The following is a 25,005-nucleotide window of genomic DNA, read 5'->3' as shown; positions in this document are numbered from 1 at the left end:
GATGAGGGTGGAAACACTGGCCAGCCTGGGTTCAGAGCATTAGAGACCCCTTATCTGTGTGTGTGTCCTCGAGTGTGTGTGTAGGTGTGTGTGTGTGAAACACAGAACGAGGTGTGTGTACTGTTCCTGTTGATGCTGCTGTGTGTATAAATGCTCATTCATGCAGGCATGTATGTACCGTTCACATACTGTTTAAATATATATTCTAAAAGCACAAATCCATCAAGGTGTTTAGTTCTGTGTTGAAAAGAGAGCACGGTTGACTGACTGTGTGTGTGGGAGATGTTTTGTGCAGTGTCACTCCAACATCGCATGCCACAGCATTTAACGTGTCTGTCAGCACTGTTCTGACTTCAGAGAGGGAGGGAAGGAGCACAGAGGAGACAGGCGAGGTAGAGGAGTGAAGGGAAGGTGAGCAGAGGAAATAAATGTCAGAGAATGGAGTGTGATGGACTATGGAACTGGGTGTGAGGAAGAGGGATCGGCTGGAAAAAGGTTTTAGTGTAAACACTTGAGTTTTGCAAATGTGGATTTTGAGGTATGTTCTCTTAAAATTAAGTCCCCAAAAGATTATTATGTCTGTTAACATGTTCCATGCCCTGCAGTGGGAAACTCCTTATGAAAACATGTGAATCCATCCAAGATATTTTCTCTTTAATGGATTCCTCCTTGTAAGACGGAGAGAAATAGTGGCCTATACAAGAAACACACAGCACCCACTATATAACTGAATAACCAACTCTGTGATATTTATAATTTTGATCATACTGTAAATAAAAGTTGATCCTGGAAGTTTTATTATGTTAATTTTCTTGTAGATCATCATCTTCTATTTATAGCTGTGCTGCTGTGGTATTAACATTACAGGGCAGCTGCTGCTGCAACACCAACAGCTACTACTTTATCTATCTACTTTATATAACTTTACCTGTTGTGAACCATGTAGCTTGACCAATAATCCTGATGTAGCTACTTCATTGCAGTGCAGAACAGAGGACTCACTTGACATGGTTATTCTAGCAGAGATGCTGCCTCTCATATATCAGAGGGTGTGTTTGATGCTGCTGCGACATCCAATAGGAAATCACCTCCCAGTGCTTCCTGTGTACAATGGGAAAATTATAGTGCTTGAAGTATCATAAGCATCATAATTTATAAATTGATCATTAGTCTTAGGTTAAAAAAACAGTTTTCAGTTTGTACTGATTCCCCAGTTAGAATAAGTAATGTAAGTATAATATATATAGTCCAATTTGAGTCCAGAGTTGTCCGAGCTGCTCCTCATCAGCAAAGACAGATCTGCAGTTGCAGCATTATTAGAGCAGCTGTTGACACTCAGGATCTGTGGAGCCGTCGGTGACGCTGGAGTCAGACTCAGCGATGCTGTCTGGACTCGGAGCGGGCAAACGGAGACGGGCTCCACTGGTGAAGATGACAACATTCTTCACTGGGTCACTCTGTTGGGTCAGTCAGCTACCAGTTACTCACCAGGACCATGGGCAGATGGAGGCTAAGTTAAGTTTAAAGTGTGGTATTGAATTAGATGCACTAAATCGAACAAGGAGAAGATTATTTTGAGCTCTAGGAATCAAATAAGAAAAATTAGATTAAATCAATTTGCTCTGCCCACTGTGACACATTGCAACTCTCACATACCTGCACTGTTAAGCAAATCAAAAAGATGATGAGGAACACACCCTGCTTACTACGTCTGTCTCCGTGTCTAATTGGCGCACAGCTGGGCGGAGAAATGACCCAGCTGTGGGGTTTCTTCCAGTTTTCTTCCTCATTCCACACACACGTGCAGCACACGCACACACTACTGTATGCACCAACAAGGCAGAGATCTGTGTTAGCTTCATCGCTGCCTGGTGACCTGTCAAAAGGTGTTTCACAGCTTTCCACCCAGTGCATGCTGGGATGGGTTCCAGACCCCTACAACTCTGGACAGGAATAACTGTGTAAAGGCAGGGGATGACTGTTAGGAAATACTTAAGAAATACTTAACCCTACCTATTGGACAAGTAATGGGCAACTGCACAAAATCAAATGTGCATAGGACAATCAGTGGGAAAATGTGCCATTTTCATGTTGGGGTAAAAGTTATTTTTGCTTGATGTAATGTGAGAATGACTAAAAGAAATGGTTTTAAAAAGTTAAATATCCACTGAAATCTAATGTATGAATTTGTAATGTCTGTTTTCAGGTGGTATGTCCAGATTCAGTTGGATGTCTATTTTAGTGCATCTAAAGACCTAGTCACCACAGAAACACCAGAATCACTGCCTTTTTTGTGTGTTGTTCCTATTAAGGTGGAATTGTTTTCCCCTTTGGTTGTGAAAGCTTTAATCTTTAATTGAAGCATTATCCATGTTTCCGCTGCATCAAGATCTTATCTGACTATCATCTGCCTCTGCATGCTTTGCTTTGGTGAAATTATTCTCCGCCTTGGTTGGTTTTTAATGTCCTGCAACAATATTAGTGTAGAATAAATCAGTTTGAAGTGTCATCTGAGGTTTATGATATTTTATATGAAGCAGGGCAGCTTTGCATTTTGTGTTGGTTGAATTGCTTCATCAGTCTGGTTTGTTGGCAGTTATTATATCGGGACAAAGGCCACTTGAACAGAACACACGGCTGATGATTGGCTGTTACAGGGCAGAAACCGCCGCTCTCTTTATGTTTTCGTACACCTGATCCCTCCCTGTTGAGTGACAAGCTCTCCTCTTGTGTGATATCTTTGTCCCGCAGCTACCTGAAGCGTTTCAAGGTGATGAAAATCAAGGTTCTGCGTTCGTGGTGTCGACAGATCCTCAAAGGCCTTCACTTCCTGCACACCCGAGCTCCGCCCATCATTCACAGAGACCTGAAATGCGACAACATCTTCATCACGGGGCCCACGGGTTCGGTGAAGATCGGGGACCTGGGCTTAGCCACATTAAAGAGGGCCTCCTTTGCCAAGAGTGTGATAGGTAGGACGACACCCAAAGTTACCTCATGCATGTCATGAGTAAATGTTTACGTTTGTGCAGGTAAAGAAAGTGAAACAACCGATAGAATTGATGTGAGCTTATCCCAACAATAACCACTTTACATGCACTTATTCAACTCTACTTAATGTCCTAATTGGTATTGTACTGCATACATTGAAATGAAGTGTCTCCAGTGGTATATGCAGTACACATTGTTATTTACAGTAACATAAAACTTTAGCAGAGACATTATCGTCTGTATAAAGAAATCAGAATAAACAAATAGTATAAAACAGAAGTATAAAAGCAGAGTGACTAATGTACTCAGTTATAGTGCACAGAGTTGGGGTATTAATGCACATATACAGGATAGGGTTGCACTTGCGCTTGTGCAGAGGTCTCCAGTGGATAAAACACAGTCTTGTATAAGCAATGGCATGAGCACATTTATTCTTTACACACACCACACACACCTACTGCAGATTAACTTAACTGCTTCTAAAATGTTGGGTTGTTAATGCAAACTGCAGTTATATGAAACACACACCAGTCAGTCTACTGGTAAGCTAGGATTAAGCTGTCTGGAGACGTGACGGCTGCACACACACGCACACACTAACACACCCTGCATAAAATACACAAGTGAACAGAGTGTCTGTTCTGCTCCATGTAATAACTTGGCTGCTTCCCGGTAGTCCAGTCGACCACAGGTATTCTGGTCATCACACAGTTTCTGCATACACAATACACAAATGCACATACTCTCATGCACTCTGGGCTACAATGATATGCTTAGTGAATCTCACAGCTGCTTTGTAGTAATTAGGTAACCCTCAAGTATGAAGACATCTACACTGAACACCCACAGGGAGTTTGCACTTGTGCCTTTCCAGCTTGTTTACCTAAACTTCATAGTGTGAGATTTAGAAGTGTGTCTTGGTTTTATTTTCTTGTAAACTACTTTATGATCCAACAGAACCATCAAAATAAAACATCTAAAAGCATTCAAATGTGTTTTTATTCAGTACGTACAGTACTATATTCTTATCTATGTTCGTGCAAGTTTTAAAGACATTCCCACATGTGGAAATACTCAAAGCAGCTGATATCATCCTGGTTTCCATAGCGATGATGCTCTGTAGTATGTGTTTCCCAGAGGGATGAATGAAATAAAGCAATGTTCAATTACAGAACCTCTATTTTCCTCTCCTCTCCTTTTCATCAGGTACCCCAGAGTTTATGGCTCCAGAGATGTACGAAGAGAAGTATGATGAATCCGTAGATGTCTATGCCTTCGGGATGTGCATGCTGGAGATGGCGACCTCAGAGTACCCCTACTCTGAATGTCAGAACGCTGCCCAGATCTACAGGCGGGTTACGAGTGTAAGTCTATACCTGCACAGCTGGGGTAAAAACGACTTCTTTCCAGAGTCTCAGGCTCTGAATGCTGATACTGTGGAGACACCACGCTGCGACATTCATGTGGTGAATCTAAAAGCCAAGCTTGTCTTTTTTCTTTTTTTTTGTCTCTAATCCCATCCTCCTCTGCCTGACTCTCTCTGCCACTCCCTCACCACACTTGTTTACTGACTATATTAATAAGTTTGGCATGAGCTGCAGGAGATTCAGTCATATGATGGTGTTTTTGCACTGATTAGCCTCTCTCTTGTTCTCCAGCCCTCCCCACCTCTCTTTTGCAAAATAAAACACACACACACACATCTTTGGCTACGTGTTTTTCACCACCACTAGAGAGCAGTACTGAGCAAACGCTGTCACAAGCAGTGTTCCCTTCATCCTGCTGTTTTGGCCTTGCACAAAACACTCCTTTGCAAACAAAGGCTTTGAAGTAAAAAACAAACAAAAATATATATACACCTGTATGTATGTATGTATTTATTTATTTATTTATTTCCAATATCCAGAAAAGGCTCCAAAATACTTCTCCACTCCAACTCTTCAAACACCACATCAGACTAAATCTCCATTTTTCTTGTGGCTCTCTTTAGTGACAGACAGAGAGGCTCTTTCGTCAGCCCATCTGACTGATATGCTCCTAATTCCTCTTTAGTTTTTGTAACATTTCCAGACTGAGCTAAAAATTTTAGATGACAGTTGGCTGGAAACACTAAGAGTAAAAAAAAATATCATAAGACAGAGGCAAAAACACAGACAGAGAGGACAACAGATGCAATCACAGGCTTTTTTTTAAATTAAGTGCTGCTGAGGTCATCACCCAACACACAGAGAGGGAGAGAGAGAGAGAGAGAGAGAGAGAGAGGCAGATGCAAACTCCCTCCCTCCTTTTCCTCAGGGGACTGAGTTCAGCTCTGTGCAGGCTGACAGTGATGCTTAATGGACCATAGGAATTTACTAGAAATCTCTCTCTTTTTTCTGTTCAACCTTCTGTTCTTCCTCTTTTCTCTCTGCATCTCCCTGACTCTCTCTTCTATCGCATCTCTCATTTCAACCTCTGTAAGCTTCAATTAAAACTCGGACTCATTTTTAGCGTTGGCACATTTTACTAGATTAAATTCAATTTTAGCAAAAACATTCATTTCAAACAGAGGAGGGATTAACACCAGTGTGCTAAACAACAGGGTTATTTATAGCTGATAGATGAGTGCAGCCTCCCGTTCAGCTAAAGCAAGTGCTGCTGTTACCTCAGTCAAGACTTACCATTCAAATTTAATGGTAACTTTAGACACACACTGGCAGTTGTTGGATTTTTCCTTTTAATTTGAATACCAGGAATTAAAACCTGCCATGACCTCTACTTCACTTACAGTACGTTAGATAATGATAATCACACAAGGGCTGCATTAGGACTAGTGTTTAGTCCTGATAAATGTTATATTTGCAGGGTTTGATCCTAGTGTTATACACATTTTTTACTTTAATGTGCCCCTGTTTCAATATTTATTGATCAAATCCTCACAGTGTTGCTATCTGCCTCCCTGTGTCTGGCTCTCTCAATTCAATTTACAAGGCTGATATCAGCAGAATAAATTCAGATAGTTTATTTAAACACATGTGTCCATAAGGCTGCCCTCCTCTCCTACCATGTTCCCTCCGCTCGCTCTTACGAAACTGAAATTTCTTTCCCAATGTAATCCAACCGTATTTGATTATCTTGGTGACCTCTGTCTCTGGGTTCACGGCGCTGTGTGTGATGTGTTTGAGTGATAACTTAATAGCAGTAATCTCATCTACTGGAAGCAACATTTTTGCTCAGATCATTTTTTTATTCATTCATCAAAATATTTAGTCAAATGGCCAACTCCAGTTGTCCGTATTCGTTATTGTCACTGGCAACAGACACACACATACATGCGCACATGTGCAAACTTGTGACAACCCCAGGATGCCCCAGTCACCTGCTTCCTCTAATTTTGCTGCCTAATCCATGCTTACAGCTCTCCACCCTCTATCGCTCACACTGTTTCTCCTCAGTTAACCCCTCAGCGGTTTCCTGCAGATGAGTTATCGAGCAGTTATGAAAGTTACCTGGTGATTTGGTGCGATTTAATTTTCTGCTCAATTACTTAAATGTTATTTCAGGAACTTTACAAAGCAGTAAAGTTCTACAGTAAAATCTTTTTCAGACTTCACCATTGCCGTCAACTTCAATCTGAACTGGCTGATTTATTTTGTCAGTTGACTGGTGGTTTTTATAACCTTTATTTATTCTTGAAGACCATTGAGGAAGGTCCTCATTTACAATTGTGTCGAGAGAACAACAAATACAGCAAAGAAGAACATGAGTTTACATAAAATAAAATATTAGAAAACAGGTAAGAACACAGTCAAACAATCATTATCAAGTACAAATTAAAACAATTACAATCCAGGTCTCACAACAAGGATGAAATTACTGGGGCATTGTCAGATTAATCGAAATGGCGAGCAGAGAAAATAATTTCAAATACACAGAATTACCAATATTTTTTGAACTACTGGGTAATTCAAATTAAGGGGTCACAAACTAAAGAGTTTGAATTTTGGTTTAGCATGAGCAACAAAGTGAAAATATACTTTAATAAACATTTTAACTACGTATACATAATATATATTTTCACATGATTATTTCAAAATAAAATACTCTATTTGATATTGATGTATAATTCATACAGGATAAAAAAAGTCCTCTGTGTTATTCTGGATGACTGAAGTGCTAGGAGAGTCAGGGTTGTGTGGATAGTCTTTATGGCTCATCCTCTTATACGTTGACATACAATGTTGTTGACATGTTTCATGGTCCCTCTCCTCCGGGAACATTCCTTACCGCCAGTCAGCCTTGTTAAACTAAAATCTAGCTTTCTCCCTCTCTCTCTTTCTCTCTCTCTGTCCATCTCTCTCCTTCATCCTCCCTTCCTCTGTCAGACTTAATACCATTACTTCCTCCATCAGTCCTAACTTTGTTTGGTTCTGTAATCGCAGTGAGTGTGTGTGTGAGGGACATGGAGGGAGAGAGAGAAGGAGAGAGAGAGGAAGAGAGAGAGAGAGAGAGACAGAGGGAGAGATGGGGGGGGGGGGGGGGGGGGTTTGTTATGTAATGATGAACTGGGGGGTTGCAGAAGAGAAACAGGCCAAGAAAGTAAAGGAGGAAGGGACGGCGGCCTGAGGAAAGAGCAGAGGGAGGTGGTCATTCGCTGGCACAAACAGGTTGAGATAAACAGTCAGTCCATCTGTTTGGCACCCGGTCACTTTAGACTAAAAACTTTTTTCAAAGACATCTGTCAGTCAAACAACTCTCCAGTCCACTTCTTCCAAGGTAAGTTATTGTACTCAGCCTTTATTTGATGGTTACTTAAAGTAACTGTTTTCTCTTTTACTTTGGGTTTTTCCTGTTTTCCATCGCTTTCGATCCGTCCACAGCTTCAATATTAAATTTATACATTTGTTTCTAATATATCTGTTGGGAAAAAAGTTATAAACTTCACATGTTGAATGTCTTGAATACTAAATTGCAACCACACAGTTTGGAGATAAAATACTCTGTCAAATATAGATATAGATATAGATATAGATATAGATATATACTGTATATTTGACAGAGTGAATATAGTATTTTATTGTTGCTCACTCCCTCTTATTTATTTAGGTTTTAGGTTCAGCTCCCTACTTGTTGCTCTTTGTGCTGGTCATTAAGATGCCTTCTGGTGAGCAGTGTAGTTGAACTTCTCTTCAGTGTTGGGCGAATGCTGGACCTGTTATTACATTTTTTTTTTAGCTTTAGAAGTTCCTCGGCCACAGTCATGTACTGCACCATTTTGGCACTTGAAAGCAACTTAATTTTTCATTTGTCATCACTGGGCTGCATTACGCTAATCGGCTGTGTTATGTTTTGTGTTTTAACTGTTTCTTTTTCTTCTGGGTGTGTTGCACCCTTTTCTGTAGGAAGGGTTTATCATCTAGCTTCAAAGTGTTTTTATTTTTATTTGTCTTATCTTTCAGTATGTAGTCCCATGTTCTTCATTGGCCTTGAAAGGTTGTGCTACATTATTTATTCCAGAGAAGTCGTTCACTTGCATTAGTGTGGGAATTAACCCTGGATCAAACTATTACTGTGCAGTTTCACCCTGCAGGACCTCTACGTCCAACACTATTAAAGCAAATAATTCATTTGCATGTATTTCACAGACTTGGAGGAGGTTTAATTTAATTAGAAACAATAAGTCTAGCAGTATATAAAAAACATTTGGCATCTGTCTTTTCACATGTTCCAGTGTGTTTCACTTTTTACTCAGTTTTTCCTGTTTTATCTGTCCTGTTATCCATTTACCTATATTAAGAAGTAAGAGAGGTGAGCATGAACTGTGGTACTGTGGCTAATGGATGGATTCATGGATATTGAAATATGAAAAATGGCTCACAAACAAATCAGTGGTATATTCTTAAAGAAAATGACCCTCAGGTGTTCACAGAATGAATGTACAGCACATACAGTATGGGAACAGTACGTTTGTGTGTGAGTGTGTTCAAAGCCAAGGTTAAATCCCTGCTGTGCACAGGCAGCAAAGAGCAACTCTTTGTTTGAGTCCTGTGTAAAAAGCCTGAGTTTATCCTCACTTATGTTTGTCTCCTCGTGTTTCTCTAAAATCTTCCCCGTCTTCACTGCTCCTCTCTGTCTCTGTGTGATTTGGCAGGGAGTGAAGCCTGGCAGTTTTGACAAGGTAGCCATTCCTGAGGTGAAGGAAATTATAGAGGGCTGCATCAGAACAAACAAGGACGAGAGGTGAGTCAGCAAACACAAACAACCGAATCTGGATTTGTTGACGGAGAATGATTCCCTACATTTGCATTTGCCTTCAATCTCTAAAAATAATCATCATCATCATCACTGCACTCAGCAATGTCTCAAATAAAATTCATGCCTGAGTTTTATTGTGCACTAGTGAGACTGAAGAGTAAAATCCTCTTTTCTCTAAATCCCGTTCTAACTCACAGCTTCTTGGTCAGAAATAAGAAGAGCTCTGTTCTCTCTCCCCATGTTCAGTCTCTGCCAAAATATCCACCATAGCCTCTCGTCCGCTTCTTTAGAAACTTGACCAGAGCTTAGAGCTTCTCCCCCTCTTGTGCTCACTCCTCTTTTCTTTTCTTTTTACTTATTATACAAATCCAGTTACCTTGGTCTTTTGGTAAAGAACAGTCATCTGATTCATTGTCCTGTCGCAGGAACACTGGGGGTCGTTTTTAGGATTACTGAGTTTTCTCCCCCTCCTACAGGAGCCATCAGGAGCTCCCAGACTGCAGTGCTAAATGACAGAATGTGAAATGTATGTGGAAGGCTGTCTTTGGGCTAAATGCAGTCAACATGTTGTGATTCCCAGCAGATTAATGAAACACCATGTCTCTCCTGTTAGCTTATAAATTGGGCGTCAGCTCACAAGGCATTTGCGGTCTTTTCATCTTTCGGTCTTCATCCGTGGCTCTTTATCCTCTGTCCTCAAGTTTGTTTGTTTTTTGTCTCTTGTTCCTCTAGGTATGCCATAAAGATCCTCCTGAACCATGCATTCTTCCAGGAGGACACAGGGGTCAGGGTTGAACTGGCAGAGGAAGACGATGGGGAAATGATTGCCATTAAACTTTGGCTCAGGATAGAAGACGTCAAGAAGCTCAAAGGCAAAACAAAATTGTCTTAATTTCATTTTCTCAATTAAGACTTATATTTAAAAGAAACTCCATCAGGAACATCTTTTCAGATTTTTAAAGTCTTGGTCACATTTGGTGCATATTTAGAATCATATCTGTCCTAATTTGACAAATTCAACAATCGAAGTGGTAATTTTGTACTATTGTTTTGTTTCCTCAGGCAAATACAAAGACAACGAAGCCATCGAGTTCTCTTTTGACCTCAACAAGGACGTCCCTGAAGATGTGGCCCAGGAAATGGTAGGTGTGAAGGCGGAGAGGTGATTATGGAGGGAAGACTGAGGGGAGCAGTATTGTGTAGAAAGAACTACTGTATATGATAAAAAGAGATGGATGTTTGTTAATGGGAGCGTCATCGGTCCCCTCAGGTTGAGTCTGGCTACGTTGCTGAGGGCGATCATAAGACCATGGCCAAGGCCATCAAGGACCGTGTGTCTCTGATCCGACGGAAGAGAGAGCAGAGGCAGCTGGTACGAGAGGAGCAGGAGAAGAGGAAACTGGAGGGAGAACAACAACAGCTCCAACAGCAACAAAAACAACAACAGCAACAACAACAACAGCAGCAGCAGCAGCAGCAGCAGCAACAACAACAACAACAACAACAACAACAACATCATCAACAGCAGCAGCAACAGCAACAAGAAACACACAAAACCTCACACACACAGGTTTGTAGAATTTGTCTGTTTGCATAATTTACCTGTTGTAATATGTAGAAATGTAGACAATGGGAGTTTTTTTTCTTAAGTTTAACCTGAGTTGTGTTTGTCTACAGGCAGAGGCAGAGGAGACTGAAGTGGAGCAGCACCAGCTTCACTATCAACAGACCGGCATCTCACACACATGTAAGACATACTACAAACAGGATCCAGCAGCTGTCGTAGACCACTGCATCATCACATCCTTCCTGTGTATATTCCTGCCTGTGAAGATCTTTGAATACTTTAACACGTGGCTCACGAAGATCAGTTGTTTCCTGATGAGTTGTACGAACATCATCGATGAAGATGATTTGTATGCTTATTTCAATTGGATCTTAAATTACATGTCACATCATACAGTATACTATGTCAAGTGTTAGGCAGAAATCTAGACAAGGCATAAACATAAAAAATAGAATTTGAGCCTTTTCTTATGGTTAGCATAAGGCTAAACTATCAGCAGTATTCAATATGCACCTGCATTTGTGGACCAGCCAATAGAAACAATCTCTTTCTGAATAGAAGAGACCCGTTATTGTTCGTAAGTTTTCTGTCATAGCCTAGATTTCCTTAAGTCTGAAAAGACAAGTCCATTGAAATTACAATATGCTGAAAGGTGATAATGAAATAAATCCAAAGAATTGGCAACACTGTTCCAAAGCATCTTCTGTACCAGTGCTTCATGTTTTAACATGATGTGGGCCGGGGTTTAAAGTTAACCTGCTCATGTCTCCACATCTTTCTCTCTCAGCTGAAGGAGGCATGGACAGCGGCCAGGGTTCTTCGGTTTTCTCCTCAGACTCCCCTCATCTCGGTCAGCTGACCATGTCCTACAGCTGCCCCCCCTCCACCCAGCCCCCCTCCCAGCCACAGACCCCTTATCCCTCCACCCCTGCTGCCCCTGCGCAGCAACACCCGGGCTATGCCCAGCCGCCGCAGCCGATGGTGAGTTGTGATGTCGTGTCGAGTTTTGACATTATGCATGTTCAGTTTTTTTATTTTTTTTTTGCACTTTGCACACATCTCTGCGTGGTGCCGTGATCACAGATGCGCTGATAACGACTCATCTAGTTTGAAGTGAGCGCTGCACCATGGTTTGGAGTGGGAGTTGCAGTTGTGTGTTTGATTTGAAGGCGCTAACCTTTGACCTGGAGCATCAGACGAGACGGTCCTCAGTGAGACATGTTACCTACGGTGTTGTAGAGATTTTACAAACACAACACACTTCACTATCAATATTTCATATTTTAGCCACGTAAACAATCATTTGTCATTTCAATCATTTGTAGCTCACAGTCTGATATTCAGTCAAATCTTTGATTAGTCCTTGAGGTTTTTACTGCTATTTCGTTTCAGTTGTGTTTCCTCACAGAAGTTGTCATTTGCTCCATCTTTACCCTCCAGATGTCACATATCTCTGTCCCTCAGTCCTACCATTTTATCAACCAGTTCTCTTTCTGTCTCCCTCCTTCAAACCTCCTTACACTGTTTGTTAAAATCCATTTTTCTTTATGATCCTTTTTCTGTACATCTGGTTGTTACATCTGTTATTTAGTATCTGTTCACTGTGTTGTAATTCCTCTGTTGTATATTTCTTTGTTTTCATAATTTGTTTTCTATATTTGGTCATCATTTTGTTTGGATACACATCAGCCCACAGTTCTTGTGAATATTTTACCTTGTACCTTCCTTCACTCTCTCAGGGAAAGTTTCCTGGGCACACTGTCTATTTTAACTAATAGTTCTTGTTTGCTGACCTTTTAGCAGCCCTGAGTCAAATTCCTTGCTCTGTGGCATCTTATGAGTATTTGCCACTGGAGCAGTGACACTGAGTATTTCTCATGTAATTCTCCACACCTGACTTTTCCATCTGGTGACCTTTTGGCTATGAATGCCGTTCCAGATCACCAGCACCCACACTGACCAATTTATTGTTGATCACTCTATTTGTAGACTGATTGAGTAACTCAATTAGCCTAAGCTTTTTTTTTTTTTAGGACTTTTCTTTTTTAGATCTGTCTTTGAAGCGACGTAACATTTCTTAGTAGATTTATTTATTTCCTTTTCAAAGATCGTTTTTGGAGCCAGCAGAATATTCGTAGCCACACTGATGTGGTTTTTTTGTATTAAATAACAACTTAATGAACTGTTTTGGATAATTGCACTTCCTTATGCAGAGTTTTTTTCTTTCTAATTTGGTTTTCAGTAATGTTGACTTTAGATACAACTTTAGATGTTTCTTTTATGAATTTGTGTTCCCGTCTCCCTTTCATTTTGTCATTAGAATTTTTAAGTATTTGTGTTACTGTGTTTTGTGTTGCTGTACATTTTATGTTTATATTTACTTCCTCTTACAAAGTGGTGCAATGTTCTTTCCTCAGAGAATGATTTTCTCTGTAAGTCTTTTAATAATTTAGTAGTTGTTATCTTGCTTCTTAATTTATTCTTCTAATTACGGAACATGACACCAGTTTTTTTTTTTTTTTACACAAAATGGGAACCTTTTTAGCTGATTTTTTGTGTGCGTTTTCTTAATGTAATATCTGAATTTTCATGTTTGTCCTGTTCCTATTGTTTTCTGTGCAAGTGTATTTGTATTTGTTTTTTGGTAGTTAAATTTCTTTATGTTTGCCTTTCATGTTGATCCCTACCTACCTTTTCCATCCCCGGCCTGCAGCCTGCATCGCGCCGTCGTCGAAGTCGTAGCATGTCCGTTTGCGTCCCCCCCTCCTCCTACTCCTTTGCCCATGCTCCTCCGCCCATGGCAGTTCCTCTAAAGCAGCCCTCCACCCCTCCTCCAGATCTGTCCTCCTCGTCCTCCTACGTCACCACCCCTCCCTGCATGCCTCTCGCTGCTGAGAGGGAGACGTTCGCCGGGCGCCTCTCCAAAGCCCTTGAGACAGTCCTACCCCTTCACTCTGCCTCCTTTGTGCCCCGGGCCAGGCAGCGGAGGGCCAGCCTACCTGCCCTGTTCTCGACCCCTGTAGGTTCAAAGTCTCAATCACCTGGGGCCAAAGTGGTGGTGAGAACCAGAGGGGAAGGCAGGGAGAGAAAGATGAGGGGTATGGGCCACGCTGGTGTCTGAAATTAGATAAATTCTACTTTTTTGTATTTATCATGAGAGTGCCCATTGTCTCTGTAAATGGAGACTCGTGACAAATTAAATGTACTATTTGAGTACAAATAATTTGTTCTAACTGCTGGATGACACAACTACATAGATTCAGAAAATTAAATTTATTTGTGAGTTAATTACAAGTTAAACTACAAGTCTTGAACTTGTTTGGTAAGACTGCAGCCGTCATAGTCCTCTTTACTGAATATTGATTCAGTCTCTAGTCTTCAATAATTAACTGTGTCAACTGAGCCAGTACTGAAATCAAATCGTACAAGATTAAGTCAATCAGATTATCTTTATTCTGAATTCAAGGCATTTTAAGTGGCACCTGTGTGAGTAAGTAGATTATTATGATCTCAATCTTTCAGGCACTGCTGTGTCTGCTCCTCTACCCATCCATTTATCTGTCTTTCCCTCTCTCTCTCTCTCCCTCTGATAGACCACCTTACGTATATCTTGAAGACAAAATGTCTTTCCTTGACTTCACTCTAAGATTTGAATGTTTAATATCCTGTGCATCTGCTCATTTGAAAACCAAAATTATTAAAGTCATCATTTGTGAAATGACTATAAAGCGCTGGCTATTAGAAACCACTCACTATTAGAAAGTTGAGCTTTTTCCAAGATGTAAAGATGAATGACATGGCTCAAACAGGTTTAGCCAGGTAGCACACAGTTTTTACTTTCTGTACTAGAAGCTGCCTGGGCTGTCTCTTAGGCCTTTTCAGCCTTTGTTTCTTTATGTTTTTGTTTTTTGTTTTTTTGGGTTGCGGGGGCATTGCTTTTATTCAGGCAGCTTGTGGTAGAGAGATGATGGGAAATGACAGGAGAGAGATAAAGTAGCATGAGCAACAACACATGTCACCCTAAACCTCAGGAAATATCAGTCATTTTATCAGCGTCACACCATGGATCAGTCATCACGCTCTCAGAGATGAAGTAGCCAGCAAAACACTTTGTTTCTGCTGTCTATTCTCTGACAACATGTGTGAAACATTTATAAAAACATTCTGCAACCAGTTCTCTCATTCAGATTTTCTCTAGAGCAAAATGGAAGCAGCTTATCTGTGTGCTAGGTCAAAGTGGCATAGAGTGACGTCTTGAATTATTTATATGTATTTTGATCCATTACCCTGTTTTTCACATGAATTTAAAGTTGCTGGCTACAGTTGAAGGGTCAGCACTCTGCAGGGATGTTTTCTTGTGCAGATGTGTCAGGATATTGTTGATCTTAGAGCATTTGGGCCTCTTCTTTGCATTTAATACCTCCGCTTCCTATCTGCCTTTGAGCTACCGGTGTGTGTTCCTCTCTTTCTGTCTTGTCTTTGTCTTGTGTGCCTGTCTCTTGTGTTGTCACATGGTCTGCCAGCCTGTTGTAACCTGCTCTGTGTCTTGTATGTTACCAAATGGCTTCATCTCATTTAGTCTTTCTACAGTTTTTAGGTACGCTGTGTTTCCTGACCTGTTCTGTGTTAACCATATCATTTTGTCTCTAGTATGGAGAAAGAATATCTGTCATTTTTTCTCTTGGTATTGTTTTGGAAGTATGCTCTTTTTGACTATTTGACTATTTTCTCCATTTCATGTGGGCCTTTGCTGTGGTTCTCTCTCTCATTCTCTGAGTTTCATTCTTAAATCCATTGTATCTCATTGTCGCAGCAGCATTCAATGCCGCACCCCTACAGCGGAGGAACAAGCGCAGGAGGAGGAGCAGGAGGGAGCATTCCCCTCCAAACCCTTCCTGACCCCACTGCTATTTTCTTCCCCTCCATCCCTGAGCGCCCCATTTCCTTCTCGCCTCCACCCACTGGGCCTCCGAAGGCCTACAACACGCAGAGACGCAAGAGCACGTCCATTCTCGAGGCGCACACCCGCCACTTCCAGCCAGCCTACACTCGCTATGGGAGCAGCCTGCACCCCTTTTCTGGAATGGAGGGTGTCGAGACCCCCTCTCTGTTCATGATAAACCCCAGTTTTGCAGCAGCTGCTCAGAGACTTGGTGTTGCGGAGCCGCTGCATCTCCCAGGACAATCTGACCCGAGTCTGTACGGCTATAAAGACATGAGAGCAGAGCACGAGGAAGCAGTGAGGAGATTAAGTCTAAATCAAGCTGCCTTACTGGACCATTATGAAGCCATGGCCTACGGAGGATACCCGATGACTGCACACCAGCTTGGTCACTTGAGTTTCCATCAGCAAAGGCAAGCAGCAGCTGCTGCCGCCAGTTTGGGTTTCGACCCCGGTCCTCCACCTCAACCAGGTTTCCTGCACCCTCACCTGATGCAGAGAATGAGTGCACACAGTCCAATCCCTCCTCCCTTACCTCCCATGAGCGCGTCCACAGGTGGTTCTGTGTCTTCTTCATCGTCTGAGGGCTGCTATCCTCCACCACAGCATGCCTCGCCGTCTGCCTTCCCTATCTCTGCACCTCCAGTAATGGCCGACGCCCCACCATCCACTGGAAGTGTCTTTGAGTTTCATTTAGCGGCGGCTGCCGCTGCAGCAGCTGCCGCAGGAGACCCCGGCCTCCTGGCATCCAGACTGTACCGAGCCCGTAGAAGCTCCATGGACCTCCCTCTGGAAGACGGCACTGGAACTGGATCAGGAGGCTCAGGCACGTACAGCCGTCTGCAGCCGGTCACAGAAGAGCTGTACGCTTATATCAGTCCTGAGCTGCCCTTACCACCAGGAAGCCTTCTCCTCCACCACCCGGGTCTAACCATGAAGGACAGAAGCCCAGAACCGTCTAGTGACTCTTTGGCCTCCTCTGACGCAGGAGAGTTCCAGTCCCCCCCTCCCCCACCCCTCGTAGCTCCATTTGACTTCTCAGCCGCTCAGTCCATCCCTCACTCATCCTCCACCGCGCTCTACGATTCATCAGGGGGAGTCCATCCCATAGATCCCCAGGGACATCCACCCTCCATGCAGAGCTTTCTCCCTCCCACCCCATCCTCCGAGCTCCCGCATGGGGGAGCGTCATCAAATCATCTGGAGTCTCTGATCCAGAGTGCCTGGGCCCGGCATGGAGGGGTGATACCAGCCCAACCTGACATGACATACCATGAGTCACTGCTGGCCTTGCAGGCCGCTAACCCCACTCTGGTACTGAGTTTAGACTTAAAAAACATCCATACACCCCTGGGTCAATTACTATTCTAAATTATTGTTTTCTCTTCATAATGATGATGGATATTGTGTAATTGCTATATTAGGTGGTTCTATCCTCTTTTTAATTGCTGCATCGCACTGACTATGATAATCAGGTTGATTGCATAGTGAAGACAGTTAATGCATCCATTTTCCCATTTGTGCCAATTAAGTCATTTAGTTTGCCAAAAAAATAACATCATCAGGTAAAATGTCTCCTAGAAAAGTAGTGTTATTTAATTTATAATAGTAATTTGACCCAGAGGCAATTACACCCAATCCCTGTTGTTTATACATTACCCACCCAGAAGCCCAGTCTTTGGTTGTGAGTTTAACCCCCCCCCCCCCCCCCCCCCAGTCACATGGAGCCACAGAGAGAGTCTCATGGTCTGCCCTCATAATGTCACATTATTCATTCGTTGACACTGTTTGTTTGTAGAGGAAGAAGTTGTTGACACATGTTTGTTTGAAACATGGCCTCTGTCAGCGCTACTTCAGTAAAGATTTACAGAGCTGGGTACGACCCAGAGCACATCTGACCAGAAAACATCTGACTTGAACCAACATTAGAATCATTATAGTCAGTCAAGTAATAATTAAGTTCAAAAGTAACATTTAGAGCGCAGTCTTTGAGACACTCTCTGGTGTATAAGCTTTATAAACAGGTCTAAGCCCCTATTTTCTGTCTATATGTTGTGTATTTGATTTATTTGTCAATATCAGTAAGTAATTTTTTGTGTGTATGTTCATATATGATTGTATATGAGAAACGTGTGTTTGTACAGGTATACTGTACACATAGTATACTTGAAATTGTTGCTCGTACAAATCCAAAGTCCAACGTCAGCATAAGTAACACTGTATATGGAAATTCATAGCCATATATTGTAGACATATACACGTTATTTAGTATGATATGTTATAAAAAAAAAAAAAAAAGAAAAGTCATTTGAACTATAATAAGGCTGTGAGACTTTGTTGATTTGTACGTTCAAACACACAGAAACATACAACAAAACCAAGGGGGCTTAGACGAACCTGGCAGTGTAACCATGCAGGGAGACACTTCAGTTGTGTATTTTAGGTTCTCTCAGTTGTGTTGTGTTGTAAATAATTGCTGATCTTGGCTTCAAGTCAGTTCCTTATTTTTTACCATATTATGTTGCCATTTCCTGTCCAGACAACTGGAAATCAACTTCTCACACAGGGTTCAAAGGTTTCATTTGAAATTCATTTAACCCTTAGAATGCTGATATTATCAATGTCATCTATACTTCTATCTACGTTGTTTACTTTGAACCACTTCACAGAATCACTGTCCTGTCTTTTCATTTCTTCAGTCTCTGTTTTCTGTCTTTTGTTTCATGTCGTTTCTCTTGAGTTTTAAAAAAAAAATCTTTCTATACATTTATTTATCTCTGTGCTGTGGAATTTCTGTGACTGCTCTGATGTTAGAAGAAGGTAGGTTGTAGTGTGTCTGGTGCAACTATACTTAACTGTAAGCTCCTTCCACACGAGCTTCGTTCCAAGTATGAAGTTGCATACAACCTTCTAAGGGTTCAGTCAATAACAGAGAGGTCATAACTGCCTGTGTGCTGCAGTCAGAGCCGTAGATCATAGAAATCAGGTTGAAAAAGTACAGCTCTGTACGGCCTCAGAGATAGACCAAGATCAAAAATCAAAACGCTAATGAATTTAACCTTTTTGGAAATGGATAGCAATAATTTGTATAATACTTTAAAGCAATTAGAGCCTGGTTGAGGACTCTGGATCATAAAATGATCTGAGGATTTTCTAAACTGACTGAAAACATACAATCAAACATGACTCGGGTACCACAAATCATTTTTTTCGTTTTTTGAAAATGCTTTAGAGAGGATATTTTCAAGACAATGGCAATGAAGGTTGGAAATCTAGACTCTTTTAGTTTACTGTTTGATGTCCCGCTTCCACGCTGTGCTTCAATGATTGCGTTAACAGCCACTTATTAGTGCCAATCACCTAGGGCCCCGACCTGCATGTGAAAAAAAACAACCCTGTACTCACACCCTGCCTAACCCCCAGTGCAGTGCCCGTACTGTTCATGCTACACCACAAGCTGTGTGTATGTGCGTATACTGTACATACAGTGGGTGTCGCTGTGCATATATCTGTTGCTGGATGGATACAGTACATATGTGTTGTGTCTTTGTACATGTGTGCATACACAAGAAGAAAACCTAGACCGATCGGTTGAGAGACTGCTGACGTACCTTGTGTTTGCACTCATGCAAATTTTCTGAGCCAGAAGCTACAAACATGTCCTGACTGTTTTTCTTCTCTCTCCTTGTTCCCAATTTCTCTTGTTTTCTCAACTTCATCACCCCGTCATTTTGCATCGTACGACATCTCCTCCTCTCTGTCCATCTTTCTGTCTTTCTTTGTCTTAATCTGTTTCTAAACAGCAGATGCAGACTCCCACTGGCCAGCCCACAGCGGGACCCCCTCTGGTCCCCTCCAGCTCCCAGCCTGCTCCCCCTGGAACCTCCCAACAAGTGAGACTACCAGGAAAAACTACACAAAATTCAAGTCACATCTTAAACATCCAGTTTTTTTTTCTCCTTACATTATCAGTTTGCACACATTTCCAATGCCTTGATGTCTAAACCCCATAAAGATAGAATACAAAAATAGACCCCCCTCCCCTATTTTTGTGCTTATACAGTAATGACTCTGGCTTTCTCTTTGAAGTCGCTGCCTTTGCTTGAAGGTAACCACTTCCACAGAACTGGCAGTCTGCCTGCAGTAACACCACATACTTTCTAAGAACTTTTTTTTCTTCTTCTCTCTTTTAGCCCCCAGCACACACTTCAGCTATGAACTAATTGAAGCCTTAAACAGATTTGATTGAGCATGAAATTGGGTGTTAATTGAAGATCAAATGTTTCTTGTCAGCATAAGATGGAAAGTTGTGATTTTTGGACCAGTCTAAACGGTCAATCCTGCATGATCACATTCGCCATGTTTATGTAAGGGGTACATTCCATTTTTAGCAAATTTTCTGATATCATAATATTAAAATCGTATTATCTTGTTATGTTCGTCAACAAACAGTCAAGAAATCGACAATAAAGATATAAAGTAGATTATAATGTAATAACACTTCTATTCCCCAGCTGACATTTTCCATATAGTTCTGGGTTACTATAAACAGGACATGACTGGGAACTGCTCCAGTTAAAAAGGCATCAAGCCAAAAAAGGATGTTAATGTGCATGTTAATGCAAGTTTGCATCTACACTTTCAAACTTTTTGTCTGTGTTTGTGTTGCTCTCCAGGTTGTTTCATCCAGTCAGAGCAGTACGTCAATCCAAAGCCCCACACACTCAACTCTGCCGCAGGCACCTGCACAGGTACGTTTCAATTTAAATATATACAGTGTAATACTTCAAAAACACATTCCTGGAGTTCGGCTAAGCTGGTACTAATCCCCGAGAACAACAGGTGCTGGACTGGATTCAGCATCTGTCATTTACGTCTGCATTCATCTTTAGTGACTCACACACCAAACCTACATGTATATACATACAGTAATTATGCACCTTTCTCAGCTGAGGTGACTCATTACAGGCGTCATAAGCACATCTCACAGTTAATGTGAGTTCTAAACATCTCTCTGAGTGTTTTACAGTACATGAATGTATGTCTATAAGTGGAAACGTGGAGGCCACAGGGACAAATATGGACACATACTGTAGCCTACATACACAGACATTCACATATAGAGTCAGTTTATGAGCTCCAAATTCAGTATAGCAGCAAAGGTTTTGACATAAACGTTTTGTACCATTAAATGTACATAACAAAGCTGACAAACATTCCCTATGAATAGATATTGAATAACATATGAGTTGTGGACAGATAAGTCTTTATTTGACTGTCTTCAGCGAGTTGGTTGTCATGTTGCCGTTAGTAAACAAATGGAAATTCAAAGATCATGTTGTTGTCACACCTGGTCTAGGTGTAACTATTGCATGTTTTGCGCATTCTGAATTTTTCTCTCACTTTAAAGTTCTGCATCAACTCAGTTTGTTTTCTGTGTTTTTCTTTCCATTCTTTGGCTCTCATCGGCATGCTGCCTGTCTCACTGGGTTTGTTATAATGTGTGTTTATGCGCGTGTGTGTGTGTGCATGTATGTGTGTTTTGTGTATTTAGCTGTGTGACCTCAGTCCGTCTCCCAGCATAGAGCACCTTTATTTCCTGTACCAAGTAGCTCATCTGGCTCTGGTTCAGGTATCATGATGTATCACTGTATGTGGGTGAATTGTAGGTGCCATTGTGTCTATCCTTATGTGTAACTTTGTGCTTGTATGAGTGTGTATCGTAGGGTGTAATTATGATTAGTTTGGAGAATGTGTTTGTAATTGAACTGAATATTGATAGCCAGATTAATCCCATTTGTCTTTGTGGTTTTTGGACATAGCTTCGCCCCTGTATTGACGTCTGTAGTTTGTAGTTTTCCTTTATTCACAAAAAACATTTGATATCAACCACCTGATTAAAATGCATGGACGCAAATACACGAGCAAATTTTATGGAAATGGAGATGGAAAATGAGAGGTATTATTTCCCGGATCAGAGCTGATCAACAGTGAATGGTTAATATGGGAAACATATTGAAATGTGTATATATACATCAATGGTTCAGTCCAATTTAGTGTTACTTAGATACTTTATTAATAGAACAATTAAGAAGCAGATACTTGTTATAAATAATATTGCAGTCTTCAGTTGGACACGTTGTGTTCAGAGGGGTAATAACAGTGTATTTAACCGCTGTGCTGCATATCGTAGCACAGTCCTCTGGCTATGAGGGACTGGTAATTGAGGTGTTTAGTTCAAATGACAGAAAGCTAGTAAGTTGTAACAAGCTTGACTGGTTTGTTTGCACATTCTGCAATACAGCTGTAGAATTTAGCTTGTATGCTTGCTGCTAAGTTCAGTTTGAGAGGCAGCAACCCCAACATATTTGGGGGGGTCATTTTGACCTTTTCATGCGTAGTATGTGCTCCAATTATTATTCACTGGAGTGAGTTTTGTAAAAACACTCCTCAACATAGAAAATACCCAGGACTGTGATGTTGAGTATTTTCATCTATGCCCCTTCAACTTTGATTTGAACAACTTGGTGAAGAAAAGCATACCATTTTCCTGACTCCTGACTTTTAAGGCATTTCTTTTGCAGAGGTCAAGCAGGGGAGCTATAAGATGACTAACCTCAGCACAGCTCTTCCAATCACATAAACAAAATCTCCACAGTGTATTTGTGTTTGATTGTTGCCCATCTGCATTGCACAGAGAATTTGCTTGGATTTGCACCACCACTGACACTGTGCCGTACACTGTCTATAGAAGTTTTTTTTTAGTGGTTGCATGGTCTCAGACTGGCGTGTGTTTCACACGATTGTCACGTCACAGAGTTTGTTGTCTGACTGAAGAGCTTGGGACATTGTTATTAATAGACGTGATCTATGTTCCAGCTGTCTTACTCGGAAAACATGAAGACTCATGAGCTGACACATCTGTGATCTGCTCTTTTCCACGGCACATCCCTTTTTTGATGTGAAGCCTTTATAGTATTATAGACGAAACGACAGTCAGACCTATGACTCTCTGCAGCTCACTCATGTTACCATGGTGATTGATGCTGTCTGTGCACAGCTGATCACTACTCCGTCGTCTTCACAGTGACGTTGTTCCTTTCCTCTTCTCACTTCTTACAAATCCTCTCGCTACATCTGCTTTCTCCTTCTCATCTTCCTTTCCTCCTCTTCTTCTCTCTGGCCCCTTCTTCCTTCTCTTCTCAGCCCAGTGTAACTTCGTCTTCCTCTACCGTTTCCTTGGTGACGCTCCGTTCCCCTTCGCCTTCCCTCCCTATTACCATGCCGACACCGGTTGTGGCTTCCCCACCTTCTCCTCTGCCACCCTCTGTCGGGGTGGTGCCTACTATTGTTTCCCCTCCTCCTCCTCCTCCTCCTCCTCCTGTGGCTACACCTGTGCCTCCACCATTGGCCACTGTGGTGCCAATCATCAGTGTAGTCACCGCCCCGCCTGATACCCCCATGGAAGCCCCTCCCCAGGTACTGGTCACAGACGGTCAATCCCACCAAGTGGATGTCATGTCCCTGTTCATTGTCCTCACATCTGTCCACGTTAGATGCTGCACGGTGTCGTCACTGGGTCCTAAACTTGATTTAAACCAGGGAACTGCTTCATAGTGATTGTTTGTTTCGTGGAACTCCGTCTCACTATACTGTAGGTAACTCATGAAGATGTTAGTACAGTGGACTATATGTTTCAGTAAATGGTCACTACGTAACTGTCACAGCCTGTATAATCAGGTAAATGTGTTTTCTAGGCTGCTTTAAATTACATGAAATGTACTGGCAAGTGCCCATTATGGTATTATTAGATCAGGGAACAAAACCAGTTTGTAGAATCTCACTGGTACATAACATGTCTGCTATACATCATACAACATAGTTTAAACAGGGTTATTTTGATATTTATTGCCAGTTTTTTTGTGTGTTTTGTGAAAATTGTGAAATTTAATGACATTGGTGCAATTTGAGGTTAATAAGTAAGAAAAATTGCAGCATTCTCTGCCCATTCTTCTGGCACCTCCACTTGGATCCATATTTGCTCTGAGTTGTCAAACCAGTGTGGTCTGCATTACATGTCAAACGCATAAATGTCAGTGATGCTCAATGACGCATGACTGCAAAAACAGTTTGGTCTAATTTTATGAGATCTGTGGTTAGGTGCTTTCCAGTGCATTTAGGCATAATAACCAGTTTGTTGTTTTGCGTTGAACTGTGTGTGTGGCTTAGTTTGACTGTGGCAACATTGATTTGCTTATCAGTAAAAAAAAATCCACAATCAAGTAACGATTGCTGGAGAGGTTTCTCGGGTTGTTTGTGCAGCAAACACAGCTGTGATTGGTCCGCGGATACTGGTGTTTAATAGAATCACTCCATCACTGTGTGCAGATGACTTCCTGTGTCCAAGTGCCAGCCTTACATGAAGTCACTTGTTTTTTATTATTTCGAAGCCATCATTTAAAGACATTAGCAGATGAGATCAGGTTTGCATGTCCTATTGGAGTTCCATTATTTAATTTTTCCTTTACGACTGTTCTTGTTTTGCTTCTTTTGCTCCATGCTCTAGTTTTAGTCCTTAGTTTAGTTGTTGCACCCATTTCGGATGTGCTTTGTCCAAAGGCAGAAGTCTGCTCTTCATGTATTAATTTGATTGAGTTCTTACTCTAAAATCATGAAGGCATTGCTTGAAAGTTCCTCTCTTGCTTTGGTCACACTGTGCTTGTGTTTTAATGCTTTCCCTGCTGTGTTTTCTTTCCTTGAAGTTTCCCTGGTGTTGGTGGTTGTGTTGTAGGTGATTATACTGAGTGAGTTCTTGTATGTGTGTGTTTTCATGTTGCCTGTGTGTGTTTCAGTCTGCCTCTCAGTCTTCAGAGCTGTCCCAGTCCCAACTACAGCCACCTCAAGTTCTCTCGTCCATAGAGAGGTAATAAATGCACACACACATCTGCTGACCTGGTGCTTCCATCTGCCAACGAAACCAAATGTTTGCAACACTCTCTCTCATTTTGTGTCCACGTTCTTCTTTGTCCTCTCATTAAATTGGACCCCCATCCCATCTCTCCTTCGTCTCCTACAGTGGCCACTCTGAGACTTCAGGTCTGAGTGACGGCAATGAGGGAGGAGCTGGAGGTCGCCATGAAGGGCGCTCCGCCAAGCGACATCAGAGACGCTCCGTGCGAAGTCGATCACGCCACGAGAAGACCTCCAAGGCGAAACTCAATGTTCTCAATGTAATAGCACATCCCATAAATCCTATAATGTCATAATTAAA

General features: G+C 41.7%; 1 protein-coding gene across 1 annotated transcript in view; it reads left to right on the top strand.

Moving 5' to 3' along the window:
• Window positions 1–25,005, top strand: part of wnk1b (WNK lysine deficient protein kinase 1b) — an 82,954-nt gene that overhangs the window by 42,041 nt on the left and 15,908 nt on the right. The window contains exons 4-18 of the mRNA XM_083999229.1: window positions 2,752–2,972; window positions 4,198–4,355; window positions 9,122–9,210; window positions 9,958–10,097; window positions 10,288–10,367; window positions 10,496–10,795; window positions 10,903–10,972; window positions 11,580–11,773; window positions 13,506–13,811; window positions 15,606–17,048; window positions 19,538–19,627; window positions 20,411–20,485; window positions 22,941–23,213; window positions 24,587–24,657; window positions 24,811–24,964. Coding sequence (XP_083855355.1) covers window positions 2,752–2,972; window positions 4,198–4,355; window positions 9,122–9,210; window positions 9,958–10,097; window positions 10,288–10,367; window positions 10,496–10,795; window positions 10,903–10,972; window positions 11,580–11,773; window positions 13,506–13,811; window positions 15,606–17,048; window positions 19,538–19,627; window positions 20,411–20,485; window positions 22,941–23,213; window positions 24,587–24,657; window positions 24,811–24,964 — 3,664 coding nt within the window. The remainder of the gene's footprint in view (window positions 1–2,751; window positions 2,973–4,197; window positions 4,356–9,121; window positions 9,211–9,957; window positions 10,098–10,287; window positions 10,368–10,495; window positions 10,796–10,902; window positions 10,973–11,579; window positions 11,774–13,505; window positions 13,812–15,605; window positions 17,049–19,537; window positions 19,628–20,410; window positions 20,486–22,940; window positions 23,214–24,586; window positions 24,658–24,810; window positions 24,965–25,005) is intronic.

The sequence above is a fragment of the Trachurus trachurus genome, assembly GCF_905171665.1.
Source record: "Trachurus trachurus genome assembly, chromosome: 23".
NCBI lineage: Eukaryota > Metazoa > Chordata > Actinopteri > Carangiformes > Carangidae > Trachurus > Trachurus trachurus.
This window is presented reverse-complemented; position numbering and strand designations above follow the sequence as displayed.